The following is a 13,218-nucleotide window of genomic DNA, read 5'->3' on the forward strand; positions in this document are numbered from 1 at the left end:
AGCAATAACCCTGTTTGATTCAGAAAGCCGTGTCACTAATACAAAAATATTATGAGCACAGTGTGTGTATAGTAGTGGAATTCAGTAATTATAATATACATCTACTTACTGATTACAGTTTTGTACTTGCCAAACATAAAATCTAGAGGCAAATGTCAATGAGTTCAACTGACATTACACTCAACATTACATGGGAGCAATGTGTTTCGTAGTCCACGTACTTCAGAAATATACATGATAATTATATATAAGTTTAAGATCTACTTATTTATAGTTATTGTAAAAATATGGTGCAGCAGCTATGCTTATTTATTTTGGCTTGTACTAATGGAATATCTGCATGAACAGACTGTCCATAATGTGATACCCTTTTCTATAAATTATTGAACCAATAACCTGATCCTTTGACTATATACTCAGAAATAAACCCCCTCAGCCAACAAGCATTGCAACCACACACACATTCACAAATAATCTCTTACAGGCACATAGTAATTCCCCCCCCCCCCCGAATAAAACTGCACACAGACTACTCTGATTCCTTTACTCCTGGATAAAAAAACATTAACATCAAAACCTATATGACAGAAATAATGGGCACTGACTTCAAAGCCAAATGTTTCCTTACTAAAAATATGCAATCATGATATGTTGATTAATTGTTGAGTTAGTTCATTTCTTCATGTTGAATAGTATATTTTTAAAGATCATAATCATAGTACCAACAGACTGAAAACATTTCAAATCACAGAATCATGTTTTCTTTCATGTGAATTATGTAGCCAACGTGGTATTACTTTCTATTTTACATTTATGCAAGTTGATAGGTAACATTTCCTATCTAAGTACCACTAATTTTATGGCAATCATGCTGTGATGCACTGTCATGTCACATAAAGGGTGTACAACAAAGACTGCATTCCCTCCTTGATCTCTCACCTTGATTGTGACATCCAAGTTTTGTTTTTTTTTAAACCGTCTGACTTTGCCACTTTCTTTATTCAGTTCCTCGTAGGTCACTAGCAAAATGGTTATTTATTTGTGCCATTAGAATATCTATGCAAAAAAAAAAAATCCACTGGGTTATGAGCCTTATACATATGGTCTAGCTGTAATACTGAACTTTTCTGCATGCAGAGCGCAAAGCCACACTGCTGCCTGGTTTTTGATATGTTGGTAGTTGTTCCAATGTTTCCCATTTTCTAATGGGAGCCTTTAACAACCTTAATCCCCTTGTCTTGCCCCAATTTGTGCTCCTCTGGGAGTCAGCTGATGGGCAGGAAGCCAGGACTTCCTGTGGGTTTTCCCCCCTGTTTTGGCTTGTCAATCCAAGTCACATGGCATAAACTCCCAATAACCTTCCAGTGGCATTCTGTTCCATTTGAGCAGCCCCCCCCCTTCACCTCCCCTTCCAAGGCTGAAATCAAAATAAAAGTACAATGAAATTCCACCCAGTCCACTTTCCCCCTCTTTGTTTACTCACAAGTACGCATTAGTGAGAAGTACTAGTATGCAGGTGGGGAATGCTGAAGTGTGATGGAGGAATGAGTTACTTTTTGCCTAACTCCTTCCAACACAGCAGAAGCACATAGGCAAGAGCCCCCCCCCCCCCCCCCGCTGTGCCACTGCAGATTCCTTAGCAGGCAACTTCTTCTCACCTGCTTACTTGTGAGTAGATGGAACCGCCAGAAGCGTTTTTAACATTTTGAAAGTGTTTTTAGATTATAACACAATAACTTCTTCTAAAAAGAATTAACACTACTTCCTGAGGCTTCAGGTGAAGGCTCTGAGGCTCCCAAGCTTTAGGAAAACCCAGACAAGGGCAGGGAGAAGCCAGGCAAGAACATGGCTGCCTCAGCAGCCTTGAAAGCAAGGCAGTAAGCAGGAGCCGGTAGAAGTGACACTCAGGGGTGGTGGGGTTGGGAGGGTGGGGAAAGGAGCAACCTGAGTTTTCCCTTCAGGATGGCCCTGCCACGCAACTTTCAGTTTGTTGTCCCCTACAGCAAAAAAGGGATTGCAGATTTATCTGCATTCACTTGTTATGGGGCAACTATTGGACAGAATTTTGACAACTCTCAGACAGCCACAGGACAGTGCCGACGTCACCAGGAAGTGGGAATTAGCTCCACAACCAGACAAGTACTGAGCTACCGCAAATTCCTCGTGCTGAAAATGTCACAGTGCACTCCTGAATGTTGTCTATGGGCTTAAAAATCAATGTCATGGGTAGAGTGGAACTCTGTACTACATCTGAATCATAATCTGAACTATAATGCAGCCAGATTCAGTTTCTAACCATCACACATCCCAAATGGCAGTAGCAGAGAATAAACTCTTATTACTTAATGCATCACAGTCTACAACAGGGGTAGTCAAACTGCGGCCCTCCAGATGTCCAGCAAATGCTGGCAGGGGCTTCTGGGAATTGTAGTCCATGGACATCTGGGGGACCACAGTTTACTACCCCTGGTCTACAACATGGTATCCCTGAGGACCATGGCACCCACTGATGCCTTTCCTCGTGTCCACCAAGTGCTTTTAGAAAGTGGGGCACTGGCCTAGTTGGGCTTCTGAGATATGACTGGCAGTGTTTTCTTTGTATACTTTTTTAAAAATCCTATTATTTTTATGTATGCTTGTATCACCACATTGTGTTAGAACAATATAGAAACAAAATTGTTACACAAAAGGTAGATTAAAACTACATAGAGATTTTTGTGAAGAAAGTATTATATTCTATTTTTCCTTAGATGTTTACGCTTTCAGGCATACCCCCTTATTCTTCCTCATAATAATGTCTGCCATTTCTATATCCTCACTTCACTAGATCAGTAGCTGCATTAACTTTTTCTGTAGCTGTTCAGCCAGGAAACTGCCTCTGAAAATCTATGCATACTGTATTTTCCTCCTCTCTCCTAAATAATCAAAGCCATGTCTTCAAGCTAAACCCATCCAAAAAGCCAAGCTGGTTATGAGGGCCATTTGGAAAGTTATGGGATAATGAGAAAAACAAATATGTATTCTGCAAACATGTTACTACAAAAAAAACCTGTTTTCTACTTACCTATTTTTCTTTTCACCTTTTATTTGGGACTGTACAGGATATCTTTAGAACTAAAAATCTGATTTAGAATTGCGCAGTTGAGACAGAACTGAGCATTAGTCTGTGGTGATACCTGATAACCAGGATACCATCAGCTAATCATAAGCAACCTTATATCTCCACATATGCTACTGGAACAATACAGGACTGGGCTAGGAGAAAATAATTTCCATGCTCAAAAAGTATGTTTTTTATTCAATAATTTGATTAATTCCCAAAGAGATTATTTTTTGTTTTTCAAATTGTTATTTTTGCCATTGAAAAGTAGCATAAAATCCTGTGTAAATCTAAATGGCAAAGGGCATATACTTAAAATGTTTGAAACAGTCTAAGTTTCATACCATTACTCACCTATTTTAACGGGGTTTTGTCATTGAGTACTCCAAAATTTATACTATAGCCACTTTACTATCAGCATATTCAACAGAGATCAGTATTCTTGGAATGGAAGGGTTGATCCTTCAATGCAAACAGCCATAGTTGATTGTGTTTCACGGTCATTAGAAAGAGTCAAACTTCTGAGCTTCAGGAATGATCCCTGTTCTACTGCCTGTGTATACTTGCTAGCACATCTTAAAATATTCTTTCTACAAAAGTTTGCCCTATTTATGTAACTCTTTATCACCCATTGTTAGAACTGCCAGCACCCCATTACCTTGAAGGCATAAATGAAAGACAACAAAAATCAATAGGACTACATACATTAACTTGTTTCGCATCTGAAGATGACCTTTGCTCATGAAAAAACTGCTAAATGTTTTCTTCATTTCTGTACACTTCTCTTACCTCCAAACAGGTCCCCAGTAGCTGGGCCCAACAACAGAGCCTGAAATTGAAACCTCCATTTTAAGTAAATATCAACTTGCTATTGAACAATAGGTAGTTTCCTTTTTGCTGTCTGACACTAGTCCTGAAATTATGCAATCTGTGACCAAATTCTATTCTAGTATAATATCTTTGTGCCGATTTCCTGCTAAGTATTAATCTGACAATTTTGTAATTTTACCAGGAGCATAATTTTCTTTTGTCATCATTCTGTAACTGTTGTTGATATTTGCATTGTGATTTTATTTTCATTTATTTATTTATAACTTCAACTTATATCCCACCACTCTCTGTGGACTCGTACTGGGTTACACACACACACAAAAAATACCAACTTTACTATTAAAATACAATGAAAGAAACCTGTAACATTAAGAAATTGTTCACTACCGAAGAATTTTTCAAAATGTATGTTCAAAAAAACATTATTACTATTATGATTCTAGGGCTGCCATCTATGTGCTCGGAAATTTGGGAGTGCAAGTGGAGAGGATAGTGTAGGAGGAGGGAAGGGATATTAACAGGATATAATGCCAGAGTCCCCCTCCCCCCCGCCACACACTCAAAAAAAAAACAGCCATTTTCTCCAGGGGAACTAATCAATGTCATTTGGAGTTCAGCTGTAAGTCTGAGAGGTTGCCAGGCCCTACCTGGAAATTGGCAATCCTATGTGAATCTGGCTCTAAACAGAGTTAAAGCTCTGTTCTTTCACTTATCAATATGACTGAAATGACAAAAACAATGCAAGGTAAAGATTCAGATAGGTAGCCGTGTTGGTCTGAAGTAGCACATCAAAAACAGAGTCCAATAGCACCTTTAAGACCTACAAAGATTTATTCAAGGTGTGAGCTTTCTAGTGCATACACTCAAAAGCTCATGCCTTTAATAAATCTTAGTTGGTCTTAAAAGTGCTACTGGACTCTGTTTTTGTAATGCAAAGTAAAGACCTTAATTTTCAGCAACAGTAGAATTTTTGCCAGTCACACAAACAAGTTACCCTTTAGCACAACTAAAATGCACAAACAAAACTTCTTATATCTAAAATGAACGGTATTATCCCAGAACTACTTTTCCGTTTGGACTGTTACAAGTCAGCATGAATTATAAGTATCCCTTGCTTTCAGAAATATGAGAGAGAGAAAAATAATTTCTGTAGTTTCAACACAGAACAGAGCTGGCCATAAATGGGACACGACCAATGCCATGTAAGCAGAGTTAACCCTTCTAAGCCTATTAAATTCAATTGACTTAGAAGAGTGTGACTTTGTTCAAGATCACATTCTACAATTATACATTCTGCTGCCTGCAGAGGCATCTCCAAGTCTTTATGTGAAAAAATGAGTTCAACTGGAATTCTTACACCTTCTTTCAAATAGAGCTGATATCTAAGACTGCAATCCTAAGGGCTGATATCTAAGACTGCAATCCTAAGAACTTTCTCCAGCAGTAAGCCTCTCTGAATAAAATGGGACTTACTACTGAGTCGATTTGTTTCGGGCTGCTTAACACATTAAGATTCCAAAATGGTAAAGTGTAAAGTGCAAATGATTAGGATGTTCTTTTAATATGAATTCTTGGGCACAATCCAAAAAACTGCACAGTTAGTCCAGAGTATCCATGGATGCTTTGAGCTTTTGCTCTGAACAACAGCATCTTATGCAAGAATGACGGGGCATGATTTCAACAAATAGGGAGAATACGTATTTCAACAAGCTCCAGAGTCACTTTTGGGATCCAGAACTAAAATAATGTGCTATCACAATCATCATTACTACTGTTAAAAAATAAGGGCTTTTATGAAAACCATGAGTGTAGCAGACCCCACAGAATAGGATTTTCCTATCTTTCTGTAGTCCACTGTGAAAAGCTGTCCCAGGGTTTAGAGGACTCATCCAGGAATAGCACTTCACACCATGTAGGAATCTACTGTGGAAAAAGGGAATCAGCAAAATCATCTGCCTTCCTCTTTTGCCAGCGGATAAGTCCTACCAAATGTTGGATACAAACCACTGTAAAATGCATAACTTGTAAATATTAGTTAATTTTTATATTAGTTAATAGCTGATTCCTTGAAATTCAATTATAAGCTTATTTAATAAAATGCCTCACTCATTCCAATAAGATATATTTTCATGAATGTACACTTTGTCTCAGCCTACTGTTCCAATTCTCAACTCACCCAACATCACCCAGAATTCCATGGGCATTCAACCATACATGTGAAGTTTAGGGAAGCCTCTATTTTTCGGTTCAGTATAATATCTGAGGTTGCTCCCTGCATACAGTGGATCTACACTTGTAGAGCTGTCTTTGACGCACTACACTGAATGGAAAAAACTTTTACCTGTTTCAGAGCAGTACATTCATAACAATACTCCCTCAAACACACAGGGAACCACTGCATCATAGCCGTCCTTGAATTTAATTCTATGAGTTCAAAACAGAAATTATATTAAGTAGGATTTCTTTTTAAAGTAAACCTATGGTTTATTAATTTATCGATTAGTATGGTTGTATAAGCTCAAATACTTTGGCCACCTCATGAGAAGGAAGAACTCCCTGGAGAAGAACCTAATGCTGGGAGCGATTGAGGGCAAAAGAAGAAGGGACGACAGAGAATGAGGTGGCTGGATGGAGTCACTGAAGCAGTCGGTGTGAATATAAATGGATTCCGGGGAATGGTAGAGGACAGGAAGGCCTGGAGGATCATTGTCGCGATGGGTCGGACACGACATCGCAACTAAGAACAACATGGTTGTATCTCTTATCAAGATATATCCTACTACATGCTATGCGTGCGGTGTTATTATGTGATACAATTTTATATATACTACATAATGCATATTTACAACTTATTTAAATATATGCAATAAAGTGAGATTTTAGGTTGTCTATAGGCCTATATAACCCAGGCTCATTAGAACACAGAAGTCAAACAAGGTCAGATGAATATTGAATCCCAGAGTCGCAACCCAGGCAGGCAATGGCACACCACCTTTGAGCATCTCTTGTCCTGAAACCTTATGGGGTTGCCATAAGTCAGCTGTGATGCAGATAATGCCATAAGTCAGGCCATGATGCAGATAATGATGCAATTAGTCCAAAAGCTTCTTTGGGCATATTTGTTGAAAAGCAGCTGTTTTCCTGCTATGTGGAAAAACTGCTTTTTGAAATTGAAGGTACTTTCAAAAATGTGTTGTGAAATGACGGGTAAAGGGGTCCACCGTCCAAAGAAAATACTACTGGGCACACCCTTGGACAACCTAAAGTAGCTCTTTGGATATCGGTCTATATGTTTTGGCATGCCCGTTAGTGATAAATTATATTTTGATATTAAAACCCAAACATAATTAACAAATTAGCCCTGTCCAGAAAAAACAACAACATTCATCTCATAGCACATATATTTCTTTCGCCTGCTAACAGCACGCTGAAAAGTTTAAGAACTTTGATGAATCAGTTGCACAGTTTGTTTTGAGTATATGTAACTCATTTTTCTTGCTGAAATGTTTTGTAGAGTAATCAGAAGGCTCTAAAACTAATGAATTCGTTCTATTAACACGTTAATTAAATAATTTGATCCACAATCATTTTATAATAAGTACACTGATGAGGACAGATGTTTTAGGAAGGCCTTTCAGGGAAAATACATCAAATACTTGAAGAATAATCCATCAGACACTAGTGCTGGGCATCCTCTGAATAGCAGAGTTTATGCAAGACCGCTATACAAGTTAATTGTACAACGGCAATACATGATTCACATTCTGGGGTGGGTGGAAAGTGCCATGAGTTTCCAGCCAACTTATGGTGACCCCAGAGGGTTTTCAAAGCAAAAGTTGACCAAAGTGGTTTGCCATTGCCTGTCTCTGCAGAGCAGCCCTGGTCTTCCTTAGTGGTCTCTCATACAAGTACTAACCAGGGCCCAAATCCATAGAAAATTAGGAACACTTTAGACCAGGGGTAGTCAACCTGTGGTCCTCCAGATGTCCACAGACTACAATTCCCGTGATCCCCTGCCAGCGTTTGCTGGCAGGGGCTCATGGGAATTGTAGTCCATGAACATCTGGAGTACCACAAGTTGACTACCCCTGCTTTAAACTACTGATTCAAATACAAATAGGCGTGCCTGATTCCATGTTAGATATTGTTTAGTGTGTTTAAGATCAATTTAACAGGTAGCCATTGTTGAAACTAAGAATTTCAGATTTTTAAAAATATATTAATAGTGGCATCTTAAATGTAAATCTTTGTTAGTCTTAAAGGTGCCACTGGACTCTGACCAGGTTAAACTACATCTGCTTCACATTTTTCTTTAAATTTTCAGTAAATATATTGAATAAAATATTCAAAACATATATGACAGTCTGTTTCAGTCTAAATTTTGGTAACTTTTGCAAGTGACAGTCTGCATGTGGCTGATTTTAAAATTACAAAGTTAATGTGATGGTTTAAAATTGTGTTTGTGTATGTGTGAAGGAAAGAGAGACTGTTCAGTTACAAAACTTCTAGCTTTTGTTTTCATAGTAATTTATCCACTAAGACTCAAAATGTAGTTGTGATCTATATATTTTTATTCCAGCATTCTATTGAATAATACTTCCTAAATAGGATTTCAGGGGTTTTAACATTTGTATGAAATTGTTTCATCTTATCTTCTTTCCATCAAATGCTTCTTGCAATTAGTGAAACTTAGTAAGATCCAAGAAGGACCTTCCCATTAGGCAAACATATAACCCAAGGTACAATGATTTACGTCTTGATCCCTATCTTATTTTACTTATGCAAGATCCACCAAATCCTGTGGGGCCTACAAGCTATTCTTGTTAAATTACTGATAATTGCACAACAGCATATTTTAAGTGTTAGGATGGGATGCTAATGACTGTGATAAGCTTTGTTACAGTCAACTACTTGAGCTCCATTATAATCGTAAAGTATAGTTTAGCAAACAAAGTCGAGTGCAGGTCTAGAAAATGTTTGCTGCACCATAAGTAAGGAGCTGTATTTCATGAATGAATACTTTTTAAGGGATATATATACTCAGCACCACAACAACACTGTATGGATACATTCTGCCATATGTACCAAGAAATAAATTACAAAGTTCCTGATATGAAAGATATATGATAATTCTAGAGAATACAGATTATTTTAAAAAAATTATTTTAAATAAATTTGTCTAATGTCTGTTGTTGCTCTTAATCTAGGTTACCTTACAAAAAGGAGAAATGCACAGGCAGAGAAGGCTTTCGAAATGCAGCTGCTGCAGGCACATGAAGGAACTGTCAGTGGTTATCCGCTAGTTTGGATGACTGTATTTCCCATCATGATATTATTCGCAAATCGTGTAGGACAGGGGTAGTCACCCTGTGGTCCTCCAGATGTTCATGGACTACAGTTCCCATGAGCCCCTGCCAGAGAATGCTGGCAGGGGCTCATGGGAATTGTAGTCCATTGACATCTGGAGGACCACAGGTTGACTACCCCTGGTGTAGGAAACAGATGACAGTTTCTCTGTGATTCAGCTACAACTCAAGTCATGTTTAGAGAAGTCCTTTAAACCTGCTGAAAAGCAATTATAAGACAAGGGTGAAAATTAAGTTCCTTCATCTCTTTGCAAAAAAAAAAAGATTTTCAGCCTGATTTTATAAACCACAACTGAAATTGCAATGAAGCACAGAGAAACATGCATTGTTTTTTGTGCTCCTAGAGACCTAACTGTTCTGTTAATGTAAGGAGCAACATAGATTTGCACAACCGTGATGCCAGACTGGGAAAAAAATTATTTAAAATGATTTTGTGAAAACACCATTCTTGATGACAGAGATAAAGTTTGTAGAAAACTGCATTAATATCCTTGGGATGCACATGGCCAACATGACCATCAGTGTAACAGACTGCTAGAATTCAAGTAGGATAAACTTGCATAGGTACACCATGTACAAGTAAGCGTTTCGGGGGGAAAGGAAATCGTAATTCAAAACCTACACATTACTTGTATGGAAAAATGATCTCTATCCCCCCGCCCCAATTCATTATTCAAATTATGTCACACCAATAGTGATTTGAACCAGAAACCCTATATATACTATTTCCACCAAATTTCTTTCAAAATACTGTCACGCAGTCCCTGAGAGCTTAGTGTCCCTTGTTACACAAATGTTAAATACATTGTTCAGACATATACAGTAGTAATAAATCTTGCACTGTCCTCTGAAAGCAGTGTTTATGTATAATACAAATTGGAATTGGAAGCTTTTGTATTTGAGATCATTTCTGCTGACAAGACTTATACCTAAATTTCTGGACAATATTGGCAAGTCAGTTTCTGTGTTATTTTCATAATTACATGGGAGGGAAACTCAATGAAAATCAATAGGATTTCTGTCCATGTGTACACTTTAACAACTTATGAATCATACTTGTAAGACATTCTAACCCATCCTTAATTTCCTAGATTTCCAATTGTTTGTGTGCAATAAAAATATAAGACTACATATTCTTTGAATTATTATCTTCACTTTCCAAAGTGTAACTGGGTAATTCTTATACTAAATCCTTTACTAGTTAAAGAATTTACCCCTAGAAATAAGAATGAATAAATTCATGTTTTTATCCCACATATTGAATGGCGAGATACAAAGTGGCACCTTTTTTCATCATCATTTTTATAAAGTGGAAAACTACTATTGGCTAAAAAAATCAAAGACTTCAGGACTAACTTTTTTATTGTGGGAGATCAATCTTTCAGAATCAGAACCATCAGATTCTCTGATCTGTCTTATTTTGCAAGGAAAATCATTCAAGAAGGAAACAATTTCAAAATCAGACACAGGGAGAGAAAGCAAAGCCAAGACTGCAGCATTTGTTTCACTTCAGATCGAAATATTTTTTCAAAAGCCTTGGTTTCCATTGTTAACATTTAGCAATGTCTGAAATATTCTTTTTCTTTTTGAGGGACAGATCTTCATTTGCTTCCTTAGAGCAAAGGCATGGAGATGTCTTATCTTTATCAACCAACATTTTCATAACTATGGCTGTTGGTGTCATATTCTTATTTCTGGTAGAAATATACTCAGTGGCTACAGAGTATCTACTCTACAGCTAAAGTTCATGTATTAGTTTTACTTTTAAAAAGATAAGCCATATTAATGGTAAAATCTCTAAACTTTGGAATCAAATGAACATCCATGTAAATGAACGCAAGATCAGAGTGCCAAAGCATGAAATTTTCTGAGCTCCACGTAAATGTCCTAGAAATAGAAGTTGTAATATATTTTCTTAAACCTGTGTTATTTACTGGACCAAATTGGCATTTACATCTATTTCTGTGTTTTATTTATCAATATAAAAAACTCTTACTGATATCTATGTACAAGGCATGCAGAAGTAGATAGGGTTTTCCTGGAGCTCTGCGTTCCTGGAGAGCAGAGGTCCATTTCTTCTACAGCCTTTGAAAAAATGCCAATTGTCCTGCATCGTGTCCTCCTACCCTGCAAAATCGTTAAGAATCCCCTCCTGCTGAGCAATGGCTCGAAACGATCCATTCTGAACCCCTGCGCGGGAGAGCGGATGAGCTCTGCGCCTTCTCGCCAGTCTGCAGGCGGCCTCTGGCGAGAGGGGCGAGCGGCCCGAGGTTCCCGGCCACAGCCAGGTGTCAGAGAAGCACATGCGCCGCCAATCCCACCTCGCGCCCGCTTCGCCGCGGTCCCCCCGCCTCTCTTTCTGCGCTGAGGCTCGGCGAGCGCCTGCCCGGCCCAGCCCAGCCCTCCCTTCCCGGCCGCAGGCTGGCTGGCGGTGGGGCGAGCGTCGCGTCGCGTCGCGCTTACCTGAGCTGTCGCTTTTCCTCTTGGCCGCTCGCTTCTCGGTCTCGCCGGGCGACAGCGCCTGCCTGCCGTAATCTCCCGGCGCGCACGCCGTGGCCGTCGGGGTGCTGCTGCTGCCCAGGCTGGAGGGATTGGAGCACAGTCCGGGCGGGCTGGCGCCCAGCTCCTGGGCCCCCGCGGCGTCCGGCTGGAGGCACAGGCTGTGCCTGCTCGAGGCCGAGGGCGGCGGCGGCGGCGGCGGCGGGGAGGCCATCTGCGGGATGTGCCAGTTCGTCTGCAGGGGCTGGTGGGGGGGCTGCGGCGGCGGCGGCGGCGGCTGCTGGTGGTGGTGATGGTGGTGGTGGTGGTGGTGCCCCCTGTGATGCTGGCTGCCGAACATGCCCTCCTCGTTGGGGTATCCCGCTATGATGCAGGAGGAGGCCGAGGCCGAGAGCTCGGGGTAGGACATGTGATCGGAGCGGCCGTGCAGGGCCAGCGGCGACTGCGAGAAGGGGTGCAAGCCCTGGCCCGGCGCATGGTGAGGGCTGCGCAGGCAGCCGAAGAGCGTGTGATCCATGGCACGCAACGCGGCTCCGAGCGCCACGAGCCCGCCGGCCACGGGCGCCTCGCTCCCCGGCCCCTCCCAGGCGCCCCCCGAGCCCGCGGCGGCAACGGCGGCGGCGGCAGGCAGGGGCGGGCAAGGGCGCGGGGATAATCCAGGGCTCCGGCCGCTCCTCGCCCTGCGCGTGGCCTCGCTCCGACGGCGGGATAGAAGGTGGTCCCGCACCGGCGCTCCGAGGGGGAAGCGCCTCGCCGAGGTTATAAATACAGGAGTGTGTAACGTGAGCCGGGGGCTGGCTTAGCGGCGCGGCACTGACCACAGGCGAGCTCGCCTCCCCAGCGCCCGGCCCAGCCCAGCAGCCACCCCACCGGCGACCCGCGGCTCCCCTCGCCCTCGCCCGCCTCAGCCTCGCCCCGGGATGCTCTGAGGGGAGGGGGGAGGGGCAGCCGCAGCCGCTCCTGTCGCCCTGCCCGCCCGCCCGCCGCTTCCGCCTCGTCTTGGCTCCCCTCCGGGCCCCGCGGGGCGGGCGGAGGGGCCCTCTCGGTTGCCCTTCTGCAGCCGCCGCCCCGAGGCTCGCCTCCACGCGGCCTAAGGGCCCCGCAAGTGTGAGGAAGCAGGGCCATCCCAAGGGCAGATTGCCTTCTCAGAGTGACAACTGCGCCATCCCCGCACCAGTGCGCAGCCCTTTCAAGGGCCCCCGTTAATCACCGCCTGTGACAATCTGTGGTTGACAAATGGCACCGTGGAAATGGTCCTATGTTCATAATAGGCTTGGAGTTCACTTTCCCCCCAATAAACCAACGCCTGTCACAAATTGCCTTGGAAACCCAGGCAGACATTTCCAAAGATCCTGTGTGAAGCTTTTAGGTTTGCCCAAAGCACCTCCTTGGCTTTCCCTTCCTAGCCTCTCTAGTGTTTGA

General features: G+C 41.9%; 1 protein-coding gene across 1 annotated transcript in view; it reads right to left on the reverse strand.

The window, feature by feature from the left end:
* The window catches only part of MEOX2 (mesenchyme homeobox 2), a 77,475-nt gene extending 64,582 nt beyond the window's left edge, over nt 1-12,893 (reverse strand). Inside the window, exon 1 of the mRNA XM_077304723.1 lies at nt 11,761-12,893. Within this exon, the coding sequence (XP_077160838.1) occupies nt 11,761-12,313 (553 nt within the window). The 5' untranslated portion in view covers nt 12,314-12,893. The remainder of the gene's footprint in view (nt 1-11,760) is intronic.
* Nucleotides 12,894-13,218: the final 325 nt, after the last annotated feature.

This window comes from Paroedura picta, chromosome 11 (genome assembly GCF_049243985.1).
Source record: "Paroedura picta isolate Pp20150507F chromosome 11, Ppicta_v3.0, whole genome shotgun sequence".
In the NCBI taxonomy this organism is placed as follows: Eukaryota; Metazoa; Chordata; class Lepidosauria; order Squamata; family Gekkonidae; genus Paroedura; species Paroedura picta.